This window comes from Glandiceps talaboti, chromosome 1 (genome assembly GCF_964340395.1).
Source record: "Glandiceps talaboti chromosome 1, keGlaTala1.1, whole genome shotgun sequence".
Classification (NCBI taxonomy): Eukaryota; Metazoa; Hemichordata; class Enteropneusta; family Spengelidae; genus Glandiceps; species Glandiceps talaboti.
The window spans coordinates 8,423,828-8,437,341 of NC_135549.1; the positions used below are offsets into that span (position 1 = coordinate 8,423,828).

Below are 13,514 nucleotides of genomic sequence, written 5' to 3' on the forward strand. Positions count from 1 at the left end.
CCCCAGTGACAGTGTGAGAAAGTAATTGAATTGATGACAGATAATAAAAAGTTGTGTGAAGTTGATGATGTGGCATTTGTTAGTTACGTTAATACACACAGATAGTCAGTTTAACAGTGTGGATAGAAGCCGTTGTTATTTTTTTATCGGGAGTCAAAAAACATAGACAGATTGACATCGACGGCAAGGGACATACATACATACATACATACATACATACATACATACATACATACATACATACATACATACATACATACATACGTACTTACACACACATACATACACACACACATACATACACACACACACACATACATACATACATACATACATACATACATACATACATACATACATACATACATACATACATACATACATACATACATACATACATACATACACACACACACATGGTGGCAGGTTAGTTCATTTCATTTAGTCAAAATGTGGAAAAGAACTGTATTCATTCAATCTTACTATCTTAAAGTGTAGCATGTACACTTTCTCATGGTTTCTGCGTGGTTGTCTCAAACCGATCGAGTCGGTGAACGTCACGCTAACTTGTATATGTAGAGGGTTATGTTTGTGATGACAGTGGCGTTTACTATTCATCACAACACACAACTTTAATCTTAGCTGTAGTTTCATTCTGACTGTCTAAACAAACAACCTGAGAAAAAAAGGACACCTTATACAGTGAATATTATACTTTCCATGACTCAGGAGAGAAAAGTCATATGATGAATATGCATGATCTCATTTTATATGACCGTCATTTGTTGATTTCATGTAGGTGTCAGTTGTAATATAGATGATTGTTTTCTTTATTACAGTCGATTTAATCAGATATCGTCGAAACTATGTCATGCGTGTATTTTATACTATACACTTCAGGCATGACAACCAAATGAAATTGCGAGAAATACAACATGTAAAACTGAAACCATTGCAGTCTGGTATAAATACACGTGCATCAAGTTTTTGTCATCAATGACTTCAGTGGTAACAGTGTTTTAAGATACATGTAATTAGTTATTGTTTGTTTTCAATTCAAGTGGAATACGTCGACACGTCTGAAGTGTTGCCCTTTAAATTCCCCTCCATTACATTGCAGTATCAACGATACATGTGACATATATAATTTCAGTGGAAATGATTGTAATTTTCGATTTTGTATTATTATATAGTAAACTTTATTTGTCCAATAAAAAAAAGATTGGAAATGTGACTTGGTTTACACAGCCTCCCCAAATTACAACAAAATAAATACAACACTAAGACAAGTGGGAAATCCACAGCACCATCCGATTAAAATACTGATTTAGCAATGCAATATATAAAAAGTATATAAAATTCCAACAAAACACGTACAATATCACATTACACATATGTCGTATGAACAACAGGCAGGTCTACCTAGTAGACAATTGATTGAGCCTTCTGATAGCTGAAGGCACAAATGTGTTTCGAAATCTGTTTGTGCGACATCGAATCGAGTGGTATCTGATGCCGGTCCTAGTCTTAATAAAATTGTTATGCAATGTGAGTATTGTGGGAAGGCGGCGATCACTCCGAACAAAACAAACGTCACAACACGATGAATAGAGGTAAATAAGGACATCTAGCCGCTTTCACCACATCGGATTTTAATCAGATTGGTGGATCCGTAAAACATACGTAAAATTTTCTCTGATACACCAAACCTATGCAACTTACGCAAGAAGCACATTCTTTGCTGACATTAACATGTTAATGTGTTCACCCCAGGTGACAGTATTTGTTAACAACATACCAAGATACTTGTAACTATCTACTCTTTCAACTTCTTCTCCATTTATCTCTAGCATAGGCGGATGTGAAGTATTCTTTAGAAAATCTATAATCATTTCTTTTGTTTTCTTGACATTTAATATCAGATTGTTACTGTCACACCATGTCACTAATCTATCAACTTCTTGTAAGTTGTGTCCTTATTCGCAGTGATAAGGCCTACCAGAGCTTTATCGTCAGCGAATTTATAAAGCCTATCATTACTGTCTACATGTATTGGAGTACAGTCAGATGTAAAGATGGTAAACAAGGACGGAGAGATCACCGATCCTTGAGGCGAGCCAGTGTTCGTCAGTATTGTTCACAGACAAGGACAATATACTAGTCTGAGTATTGTTTGCTTTTACAGGTTTATACATTTGGGTTGCGCAGCAGCATGTAAAGTGAGATAATGACCTCTGAAAGGTTATTAATTTTCGGACTACTCCTTGCTTGTATAGTGCCATTGTCGTGTAAGTATTACGTATATTATCATGATATTAGCTACAGTATAATGTGTAGAGAATTATAGTCTTTATGATCAGCTGGTGACGGTTGTACATATATACGCGAGTAAATATAAGTTCCGATTTCACAAAATGTTGCTGGAAAATGGTCCACACTCTCCCCACTAGCTATCATAGGGGAATGCTGTTTCTGTTTCTGTTATGTATGGACACTGAAGTTGATTTCCACTGTTAGTTTAATGTAGTGTATCATACTGTACATCTCTGAAGTGACATGTTAAACTGTGTAGCCGGGGGGGGGGGGGGGCTTCGAAAATTCGTGGGTTCATTTCGGAGGGGGCATGATTTTTTTAGAGCGCTAAAGGGGAACTGCGAAATAATTTTTGACAAAATATTTTCTCCCCAGCCCCCCCCCCCCCCCTCCTCCTCCTCCTCCATAAATTCTGACCCCAGCCTTAGGACACTTAAAACAGTAGAAAGTATACACGCCTGGGCTGAAACATGATTCGAAAAAACTTGCCGGTTTTAGCCGTTTCTGCATGAAATACTGACGGTCCAACATACTGTATAGTGTGCTCATGCGACCTCGACGCGTTGTTGCATAACCCATGAACTGGTCAGGTCCTCTTTACTCACTACGCACGTCCTACAAATCTTGGAGTTGTGTAATATTAAACACATTTTAGTCATGGGTGTTTACAAGATTTACTCAAAAAGGCAATGGTTTTGATCCTGGGATAAGGGCGTAAACTTGGTGCCCACACATTCTATAGTATGCATAGGACCAGGCTCTCTCCAAGCCTCGCTACTTTCACTAACTTGTCTTAATTCTAGTATATCAGTTTGATCATGGATGTATAGATCTCATTAATACATCCATGCATGGTTTAACCCTTTGCTATAAACTGTAAATCCAATCAAGCCCCCAACGATTACTTAAAGGGGTTAAGACTACCCGCAAACGGCGAAAGCCCACTCATTCGCTTCTTTCCCAGTAAGTGGGTTTTAATAATATGTGTATGGATATCCTGTGATTTTGTTTTACGTTTTATCGCAATATGTTCTAAGCATAAAAGTAACTGGTCATTAAATCTCGACGTAATCATTGCCGAGAACAAAAACTATTAAGATTCAAAATGGCAGCAGGATGCAATATTTAATTTTAATTGATTTGACTTAAAAGGAATTTTTCTATTCAACTTAAAATTACACTGAAAGATTTGCCTTACAACATTTTCATACATTTTAAAACAAGACGCCTACATGACCATTTTCTAGCAACATATTCTGGTGTACACTATCAGAAGTTTTGCTTGTCTTTTGGAATTCAAACAACAGCAAACTTCTTCGAAAAAGGGAATTTTGATTGATGAACATCACTAAAATGCAGGTTTACACAATTATTTACAAAATGTAAACGGGGTTGGGAGTTGTCTAAGAATTCAACATGGCAATTTTCCTATGATACTTTGCTCCCAAAAGTATCTCAAAAGTATAAAGAAAATGATAAATTTGGAAGTTTTTAAATTATGCAAATGTTTGTTAATTATGAGGGATAATTCCCAAAATCTAGGTTGGAAGGCATGGGTATTTTTGGATTCAGCACCACCAGTTTACCCTTCTGCCAATTCACATTTTCTGAAATTGGAACAAGATCAATTAGGGACAGTTTCTTTCCCCTAGGAAAGAGGGGTGATGTTGTTTTTGAAATTTAAACCGTATGTGTGAGGTCATTGTATTTTGGGTGGGTGGGTGGGTGGGTGAGTGAGTGAGTGAGTGAGTGAGTGAGAGGGGATGGATGGATGGTTGAATTTATTAATTGAATTGTTGATCGGTGGATTGATTGATTGATTGATTGATTGATTGATTGACTGATTGATTGATTGATTGATTGATTGATTGATTGATTGATTGATTGATTGATTGATTGATTGATTGAGTGATGGATGGATTGATGGATGGACGGATGGATGGATGGATGGATGGATGGATCTGCCAATTGTCTATCTATTGCTTGGAGTTCGAATTCAGTACAAGGGGAAGGGCCGGCAAAATTAGATGGGGGGTCACTTTTTACGAATCGGGTCTCAGTGAAGGGTCCTATTTTAGAAAATGCAAATTAGGGGAAGGCCACATTACACTTTGACTTATTGTAATGTGTTGTCTAACATTGCATTATTTTATTTTTGTCATCCCATTGCTGCCACCGATTCCAAATTCCATTGCTGCCATACGGGTTAGATTTAGAGTTAGGGTTAGGGTTAGATACCAGCCTATATCAATCAAATTGCTGCTGACAACCATGTGATGAATTAATAGTCAGCGTGGTGTGGTCTCACATGTGTAAAACGGGAAGAGTTCGATGTTAGGAGTGTGCCAATCTAATCATTGGGAGTTGAATTGTGGTCTTCAACTCAGCCAATGAGATCCAGACACAGGTATGTATTAATGCAGTGCCTTCACACAAATCCACATGGCGGTAGTAATGGGAAATAATCAATTGCAATGCCTTAAAACTTTTAACATGGTGGCAGCGATGGGATTAATCCCTGTAAAACATCGTCCTTTTACATATCTGACAACATTAAATCACGTTTTGAACTACTTTAATAGAGGAGGGTCATATTTTATAGAAGAAAGAAAGTTGAGGGATGGCCGCATTTTAGCACGACGGAGCCTGGGGAGGGTCACATCTTACGTAGCGGCCAGAGCCTGATTTCCCCGACCCTCCCCATTGTAATTACTGAATTCTCCCTAATTGACAATTCGTTACTTTCAGATCAAGCCGCGCCAGTTTTCAACTTTGTATCGGGTACGACGATATCTATCTTAGAGTCCTGCGAACCCAACGACTTAGTGTTCAGTATTGGAGTAGACGTCACCCCCAGTACTATCGTTGCGGACCCAGCTTTGGATCCAGCACGGTTCACTCTGACACCCACCACATATGATGTGTTAGTTGGAAGCGCTGGGTTTGATTACGAAGAAAATCCAGCACTTAACTATTTCACCTTGAAATTTAAGTAAGTAACACTGTGTCTCTCTGGTAATCTATACGCGTGTACAGGTAAATTCAACTGTCGACAAGCTTGACTCGCCTATATAATAATCACAGTGTATCAGATGTCTATTTCAGATATTTGTAAGTTTCAAATTTCCTGGTAGTGAAGATCAATTGAAATTGAAAGAGGAGGAAATTATTTTCCGCCTAGGAAGGTTACAATCCAATGCAATGGAATGAATTATTTACCTCATTGTCTACCATCTAACGCTTATTCTATCTTTTAGGACGCATTTTTGAGTTCCTTTTGGTACGCGTGATTCTTAAATCTTTCTGCGTACCTTACCATTTATTTGAATTTACGGAGTATCGTTCTATTTAAGTACATATATCATGCATCTGTCGGGGTTTGAACCCACTTACATCTGCCTTGTCCTTTGTAAAAGAATATTAATTCGAATTATACTTATTGATCAGAACTCACTGTTTTACTCGTTACTTTTAAAAGCATGTGTACTTGTTATATATTTGTATTATCACAATGGCACAGTATATAGTATATAATGCTATCAAGCTAATTGTGATCGCTCTGAACGGTTACATAACTACAGAGGCCTGTGATGTTATGATTACCGGTCCCTTCACGATCACACACATATCGATATGGCGGTAGTAGTGGGAAATAACCAATGCCTTTAAAACTTTCAACATGGTGGCGTAAATGATTATCTATAATCTATAATCATCATTCCATGTTTGTTCCTATGTTAACATGTATAAAATAGGTTGTCAGTACTCTACCATACTACATATATGTTATCGATCTCATTGTACTTATGAAGTGTTTCCGACCAAAGTATACCCTCTGCATCCAAATATATGCCCCCCCCCCCCCCCGCTTCACATCCCGGGAATATAGCAAATCATTCCTTCAAATATTATCGTGCAAATCATGAAAACTACTAAACGAAGTAACATTTTTAAAACATTGAGCCCTACAACCCCTTCTACAGTAAATGGCCCACCCCCACCAGGAAAAACTAGATTAAACCCATTGAGGGAGAGTCTGGAAACCTAGCCTGTACCCGACACACCTATCTAATGCACATCTGGGGAGGATTCGAGTGTCTTCCTTAATGGCTCGAGTTCAAATAATCGAACTCTTTACAAACATGACCAAAACTGACTATTAAAGTTGACAGAGACTCCTAAAGTAAAACAAAGTGGCTGCACTGTGATGGGTGCTGGCTTATAATGGTCAAAACTTAAATATTGTCACCCATGTGACTTTCCACGTCCCCCATTAACTGCTCCCGCAACGTCCAGACAATAATTGTCCTCTATTCTATCGCTTTAAGTACTAATTAGTAAATCCATATCTCGATGTACAGAGCTACTAATACTGGTACATCAGAACAGAGCGTGGCTTGGTTGAATGTCATCATCGAGGATGTTTTCGATGAACCTCCAACATTCGGCAGCACGACATACACAGGAGACATTGACGAGGGTAGCACGACTGTACATTGGGGCATTGTTCCCCATTTGGATTGCGAAGATCTTGATGCGGGTGATACTATTACATATCAACTAGAACATGGTAAGGGTGATTTTCTTTGGGGGAATTTTTTTTTTAATTTAGGCGCGTATATTGCTTACCCAGTGTTATGTATGTATGTATGTATGTATGTATGTATGTATGTATGTATGTATGTATGTATGTATGTATGTATGTATGTATGTATGTATGTATGTATGTATGTATGTATGTATGTATGCATGTATGTATATGTATGTATGTATATGTGTGTGTGCGCGTGTGTATGTATGTATGTATGTATGTATGTATGTATGTATGTATGTATGTATATGTGTGTGTGCGTGCGTGTGTGTGTATGTATGTATGTATGTATGTATGTATGTATGTATGTATGTATGTATGTATGTATGTATGTATGTATGTATGTATGCATGTATGTATGTCTGGATGTATGTATGTCTGACTGACTGTCTGTCTGTCTGTCTGACTATCTGCCTGCCTGCCTGCCTGCCTGCATATCTGTCTGTCTGTCTGTCTGTCTGTCTGTCTACCTGTCTCTCGGTCTGTCTGTCTGTATGTCTGTCTGTCTGCCTTGTCGCTAGACACGCACACACACACACACACACACACACACACACACACACACACACACACACACACACACACTCTCTCTCTCTCTCTCTCTCTCTCTCTCAATGTAAGGTTTGTGTGGTGTTGTGTTGACTTGTATCCAACTTATGTTGTGACGTATTTCAGCTGACCGTAAAGGACTCCTAGTATATCCAAAACGACGAAGCGATGACGATGTATATCTCAATATCTATCAGTCTGTCTAGTTTGTATCTCTTCTTGTGTCTAACTGACAGTGTATATGTCTATCGTACTGTCTCTTTCTCGTCGTCTCAAATTAAACCACAACCTCTCTTACGGCACCGTCGAAACTTGCCGTAAGAACAGGTGTGGCGGAAGAAATTACAGCTCTGGTTTGCGAGAATGCTCTTTCTCTTCCATTGTCTGTCCCTCCCCGCCTGTCTATCTATATCACTGTATGTATGTATGTATGTATGTATGTATGTATGTATGTATGTATGTATGTATGTATGTATGTATGTATGTATGTATGTGTGTGTGTGTATGTATGTATGTATGTATGTATGTATGTATGTATGTATGTATGTATGTGTATTTGTTTGTATGTATGTATGTATGTATGTATGTATGTATGTATGTATGTATGTATGTATGTATGTATGTATCTATGTATCTATGTATCTATGTATCTATGTATCTATGTATCTGTCTACCTATGTATCTATATATCTGTGTATGTTTGTATTGACTTTTATTTTAATGACTGTGTCAAACTTATGTTGCCTTGTGTGTTGTGTATCTATATTTAACTATAGGACAGTGAATAAAATAAATAACTAACTAACTATGTATGTATATAACCTCTAAGTGTACAGGAGTAAAAACTAGTGTGTCTGTGAAAACGTATCATATTTTGACGGTCACATCATGCTATATATATGTTTTCAGTTCCGTCGACTGATGCAGCTTTCCAAGTAGACCCCACCACAGGTGTCATTACAGCGGCGAGGGATCTAGATTTTGATGGCGTTAGCGGAGATAAAGATTTTGAGCTGCGTTTGTTTGCATTCGATTATCATGAGAATACAGGCTCTGCGACCCTCACGATTAGTGTTAACGATTTAAACGATAACTACCCAATCATTACCCCCGTTGATCCTATAGCAGTCATTGAACACGATACGGACAGTGAGTATATTTTTTTTATTAAAGTTTTGATGTGACTACTATGCATACGTTCATTTACACGTAAACAGAGGATTAGGAAATGGCCAGTTATCACGGATTAGGGATTTAACAAAAACAGATTTTCGTTTGAAAAAATTGAAACACAGGTGGAAACCACGTTGAATGTGTTCACGATCGAAAACAGATACGAATATAAAAACATTCAGAGTTGTCATACTACCAACCAATTTGAAAATAAGTCATACAGATATTTGGGATCTAAGATTAGTGTATGGGGAATTGAAGAGGCAACTGTAATACTTGTCGTTCATGATGTAGAACATGACTTATAGAGAATTATCTTACGGGCTAATTTAAAGTTATAGTAGGATCCAAGTGTACACTTTCGAGCTCAAATAAATTTCATCATTAACTTTTACCAACATCAATCTCGCTAGGTAGGGAGACGATTCTTTGTCGAGTTCCATTATCTACTCAAATACCCCACACACACCCACCCCACCCCGTCCCACCCCATACTGAAATGCCGTACACCCACCCCATGCTCAAATATCTCCTCTGAAATTGCAGGAAAATACAAGATTATGCCAGCCCTATCTGTGCTTCGGTTCACCCAAGATAATAACAAAAATATTTAATTGATTGGTTTATTGATTGATAGTTCTGACAATCTTCTTCAGACGAATATGATGGAGAATTGTTATTGTTTTGTCAATTCATAGTAATACATCTTCGCTGACTAATCAAAGCTGTTCCCATATTGATAAACTTTGACAAAAAACATGTTTGGCTTGATCATAAAATGTCTGTGACAGTAACATTACAATCGTATATCGATTATCGATTATCGAGATCTTAATAATCAAATGGTTCATGATATCATGGAAGTATACTTGCACGGTAATATCCTTCTGACTATAATTTTAAAATACTGGTTGTATTACAGATAGCGACACCACATGCACAAGGGCATACCTTGGCATAAAATATAAGTTATAACTAAAATTCGGGACCCTTTATAATAAACTCCAAATCTATAATGGTGGTCCGAGATAAATCAAATGGTTCATGTTACCTTTTAATTAATACTTGAACTTGAAAGCATGGCACCTACAGTGTACATGTACACACTTACTAGTACTTTTCTTTTAGTATTTATCTGGAATTTTTTTACCGGTCCAACAACAGTTCTTCATTATACTAACTTTCAAAACTCACGTTACTTCCGTTGTAACAGTTGTAAATGATCCAATTCTTCATAATTCACTGAACACTGTGTTTGGTTAATATAAGTTAATTAGACAAAGTTACGCAATTGTTTTAAACATTCTCCAATAATTTTCAAAAAGTATCAGAACGTTGTATATTAACAATAATCAACATATAAGTTTAAATAATAAATTTCACATATAACGTAACTTACGAAATGTGCATACAGATACCGCGTAGCTCCTAGCTCGTCTTAATTGATGGTGGGTATGTTCCTTGCTAAGCAAATTTAGGATGCACTTTTTAATTCCATGTTTTTCATTCTTTAATCTACAGTCGGCACTGTAGATGAACTGTTAGAAATAACCGATGAAGATGCTGATGACATTGTATTTACTCTTGCCATTATATCTGGTGACGACACGCTGAATCCCAAATTTTTCATCGACGGCAGCAACATTAAAAACAGCGCAGCGCTTGATTACGAAGACCCAGTTCTTGAAGCGCGAAATTACCGGTATGATCTAGTAGTCAAAGCAACTGACCCAGGGGGACTAACTGGAACAACGACGATTGTTGTGCAAGTAAGTGAATATTGCATTCGATACCACGTCGCCCCTGACAACCGACGTCCTTAGTCGGTCATCATTAACAGAATACAATTTTCAGATGTGGAGTCATTTGGACAGTATAGACTATAATGATAAAGCCCTGTTTTATTATCATTGTATCAATTTTCTTTAACAATACACGTAGTCATACGTTTAACCCGACGAGTCATGGCCCATAATGACTTCTGAATACTGAAATTCTGTATGTGACATTTATGAACCCAAAATGGTATTTTCTGGGGTTTCCCTCATGTGACGTGTTTTGAGCAATGTACAAATGTAGGCATTCCAAATTGATTTAATTAAGGTGTGTGGCGGGGGGGGGGGGTCTACTGGAAACGTCTGCTTTTTACCAACTGCTGTATTTCTAATGAAAACCACCCCTTAACAGCAGATCCTTGTGGGAAAATAAAGAATGCTGAATCTCTCATTTTCTAAAAACGGTCACGGCATTCATATGTAATAAATGTCGCTCTGTGTTTACAAATGCATGCTCTTCTCTTAAGAACAAAAGCTACACATACAATCACATTGTAATACTAACTCTGAGTCACGTAGTTCTCAAGGTACATGAAAATAAAATTGATTTTGAGTATGCACAGTACTCTTTCAGTTTTAGTTCTAAAGGAATATTCTCGAATTTGTATCTAATGATAGATACAAATTCGAGAATATTCCTTAGAGGGAATATTGCGGTTTTAACGTATGTAGGTTTAGCCTTTATTGTTCTTACACTTGTTCAAAGTTGCTTCATGGGACTTGGGAGATATGCGTATTTAGATGTGTGCTGAATATTCATGATTCCTGAGTGCTTATTACCTTAAATAAATAGTCACGAATCGTCAACACTTGAAGTACGACTGAGTACTTTAAATCAATTGAAGATGAGATTTTACCCATTTATCATGGTTGAACGTTGAGCTGATTAAACGATTTCGATAAATTGCATGATTTGAGCTTGCCAGCCCAATAGGTATCTTCCTGTTGTGATCTGCAATCATTTCATAGACTGTTGTTTGACTCTTTTGATGTGGTAGTATCGGTTTGTCTTCCGTTTTGGTTTCAAAGCATTACTCGTTTTACATTATATACCAAAGGCAGCCATTACATTGCATGTCTTATGCCTTTAAAAAAGTTGTGTGGTTCCGTTTACGTTCAATTTTAGAATAGATGGGTATGTAGATTTTTTATGTGTGAGTGTCTAGTTCAGGTAGTTATGTTTTCCATTGTTTTCCACATGGTCTCTAGTTTCTTTTCATCGGACGTACAGCCATTACAGATTTATATTGTCTTTTTAAGTTGATGTCAGTTTCCGCATCCACTATTTCTAGCGGAGACCTTTTTTTATTATTATTTTCTCCAATACGTTAAAAAAAGTTTAGGGTCGGCAGTGAAAAATTAGGTGGGATTGGGTAACCGGAACCAAACAATTTTTTTAGGCCTTACATTATTGTATACCACTCTGCCTATTTCACGTTGGGATCTGCATTGGATCATCGAGTCCTTGTCGGGTGAAGCGAGTACCGTGACAACGCTCACGGAGTGTTAGAGTATTTCATTGAAGACCGGGACCAGTTTGTAATGTATTCGTATACCACCGCAGATGATTAAGGATCACTCTATTAAATAACGAAATTGAAGATTTTAAAAAATCACTTATAAACAGTTGCCGGTTCCTATATTCTCAGGTCACCCCTGATAATGAGGAGCCACCTGCCTTCGACTCCTTTCCAGCTGCAGCAATATCAATCCCTGAAGACAGCCCTTTACAGACACAGGTGATAGCCTCATTACCAGCTACCGATCCTGATTTTGGTGTTGATGGGGAAATAACCTATTCTCTTGATTCCCCAAGTATGTGATTTTTCATGCATATACATTACATCTTGTTATGAATTATGATTACTTTGGCATTAGATAAATTATCGTAAATCATAGATAATAAATAACATCTCATTTATTTGTCATATCTCAATGACAGGTATATTACTGTCACTGTTATGCCTTATTTTATGACTAACGCACACCCCTCGAACGGATAATGTCTACTGAATCTTTTTTTTTTGTCAAAGTGGTGTTTGCATGAACAATTAATTACTCTATAATCCGTAATAATTGGCTTTATTGCAATTCTGAATGGAAAGACATATATAATGTGGGTTTTTTTCTTGAATTAGTGGTCGTTAGCTGTTTATACGTGTACTAGATGTTTCCAAATATGAGCATCTACTGTAAATTAAATAATAATCATGTATGCAAACAAGCAAACTAACTTTATTTAACTCGAGCACGTTATACAGTTTACTACCAGAAACATTATGATTGCACGTTTATCTTTTATTTTCTCATTATTGTTTTTCTCAACAGATTCGGGAGAACTGTACTTTCGCGTGATTCCAGACACCGGTGAAATCCTTACTATAGCAACTTTTGACTATGAAACTGGCTCTACGGACTTTGACTTAGTTATAGTAATAATGGACGGTGGTTCCTCGCCTTTATCAGCGATGGACACACTAACAGTTAGTATCACAGATGTGAACGATGAGGCCCCTTACTTTGAACCGATTACGGTTACTGCTCTAGCCTTTAATGAAGACCAAACTCTTCCGTACGACGTGCTAGAATTCCCGAGTGGAACACCTACTGCTTCAGTGAATGACAAGGATACAATCTTTAACCCTACCTTAACCTTTATCTCGGGTAACGATAACAATATATTTGCTTTCGATGGCACAAAGCTTGTCCTTAACAGTGTCGTCAATCTTGACAACCCTGATTTTCACCCTAGCTCATACACATTAAAGATTGCTGTCTCTGACGGAATTTATTCTGGTACCGGAACTGTACTGGTAACAGTGAATCCAATCAACGAACATCCGCCGATATTTGGATTGACAGATCCAAGCGGGACAGTACAGGTAAATGCAATCACAGAATACAACGTAACAAAGTTGGTACTTGCATTTATCTAAGTATTTGTACAAGAAACCCGTCCTTATAATGAGAAAGGTGATAGAGAGCGTGTCAGCTTTGAAAAGTAATCGACTTATGGGTCATTCATTGAGAGAAATCCCAGAGGGATATACGTT

General features: G+C 37.4%; 1 protein-coding gene across 1 annotated transcript in view; it reads left to right on the plus strand.

Annotated features, from left to right (window-relative positions):
* Window positions 1-13,514, plus strand: part of LOC144441358 (cadherin-23-like) — a 44,639-nt gene that overhangs the window by 2,184 nt on the left and 28,941 nt on the right. Inside the window, exons 2-8 of the mRNA XM_078130917.1 lie at window positions 2,186-2,288; window positions 5,062-5,305; window positions 6,675-6,883; window positions 8,363-8,602; window positions 10,148-10,395; window positions 12,111-12,276; window positions 12,790-13,343. Of these exons, the coding sequence (XP_077987043.1) occupies window positions 2,228-2,288; window positions 5,062-5,305; window positions 6,675-6,883; window positions 8,363-8,602; window positions 10,148-10,395; window positions 12,111-12,276; window positions 12,790-13,343 (1,722 nt within the window). The 5' untranslated portion in view covers window positions 2,186-2,227. The remainder of the gene's footprint in view (window positions 1-2,185; window positions 2,289-5,061; window positions 5,306-6,674; window positions 6,884-8,362; window positions 8,603-10,147; window positions 10,396-12,110; window positions 12,277-12,789; window positions 13,344-13,514) is intronic.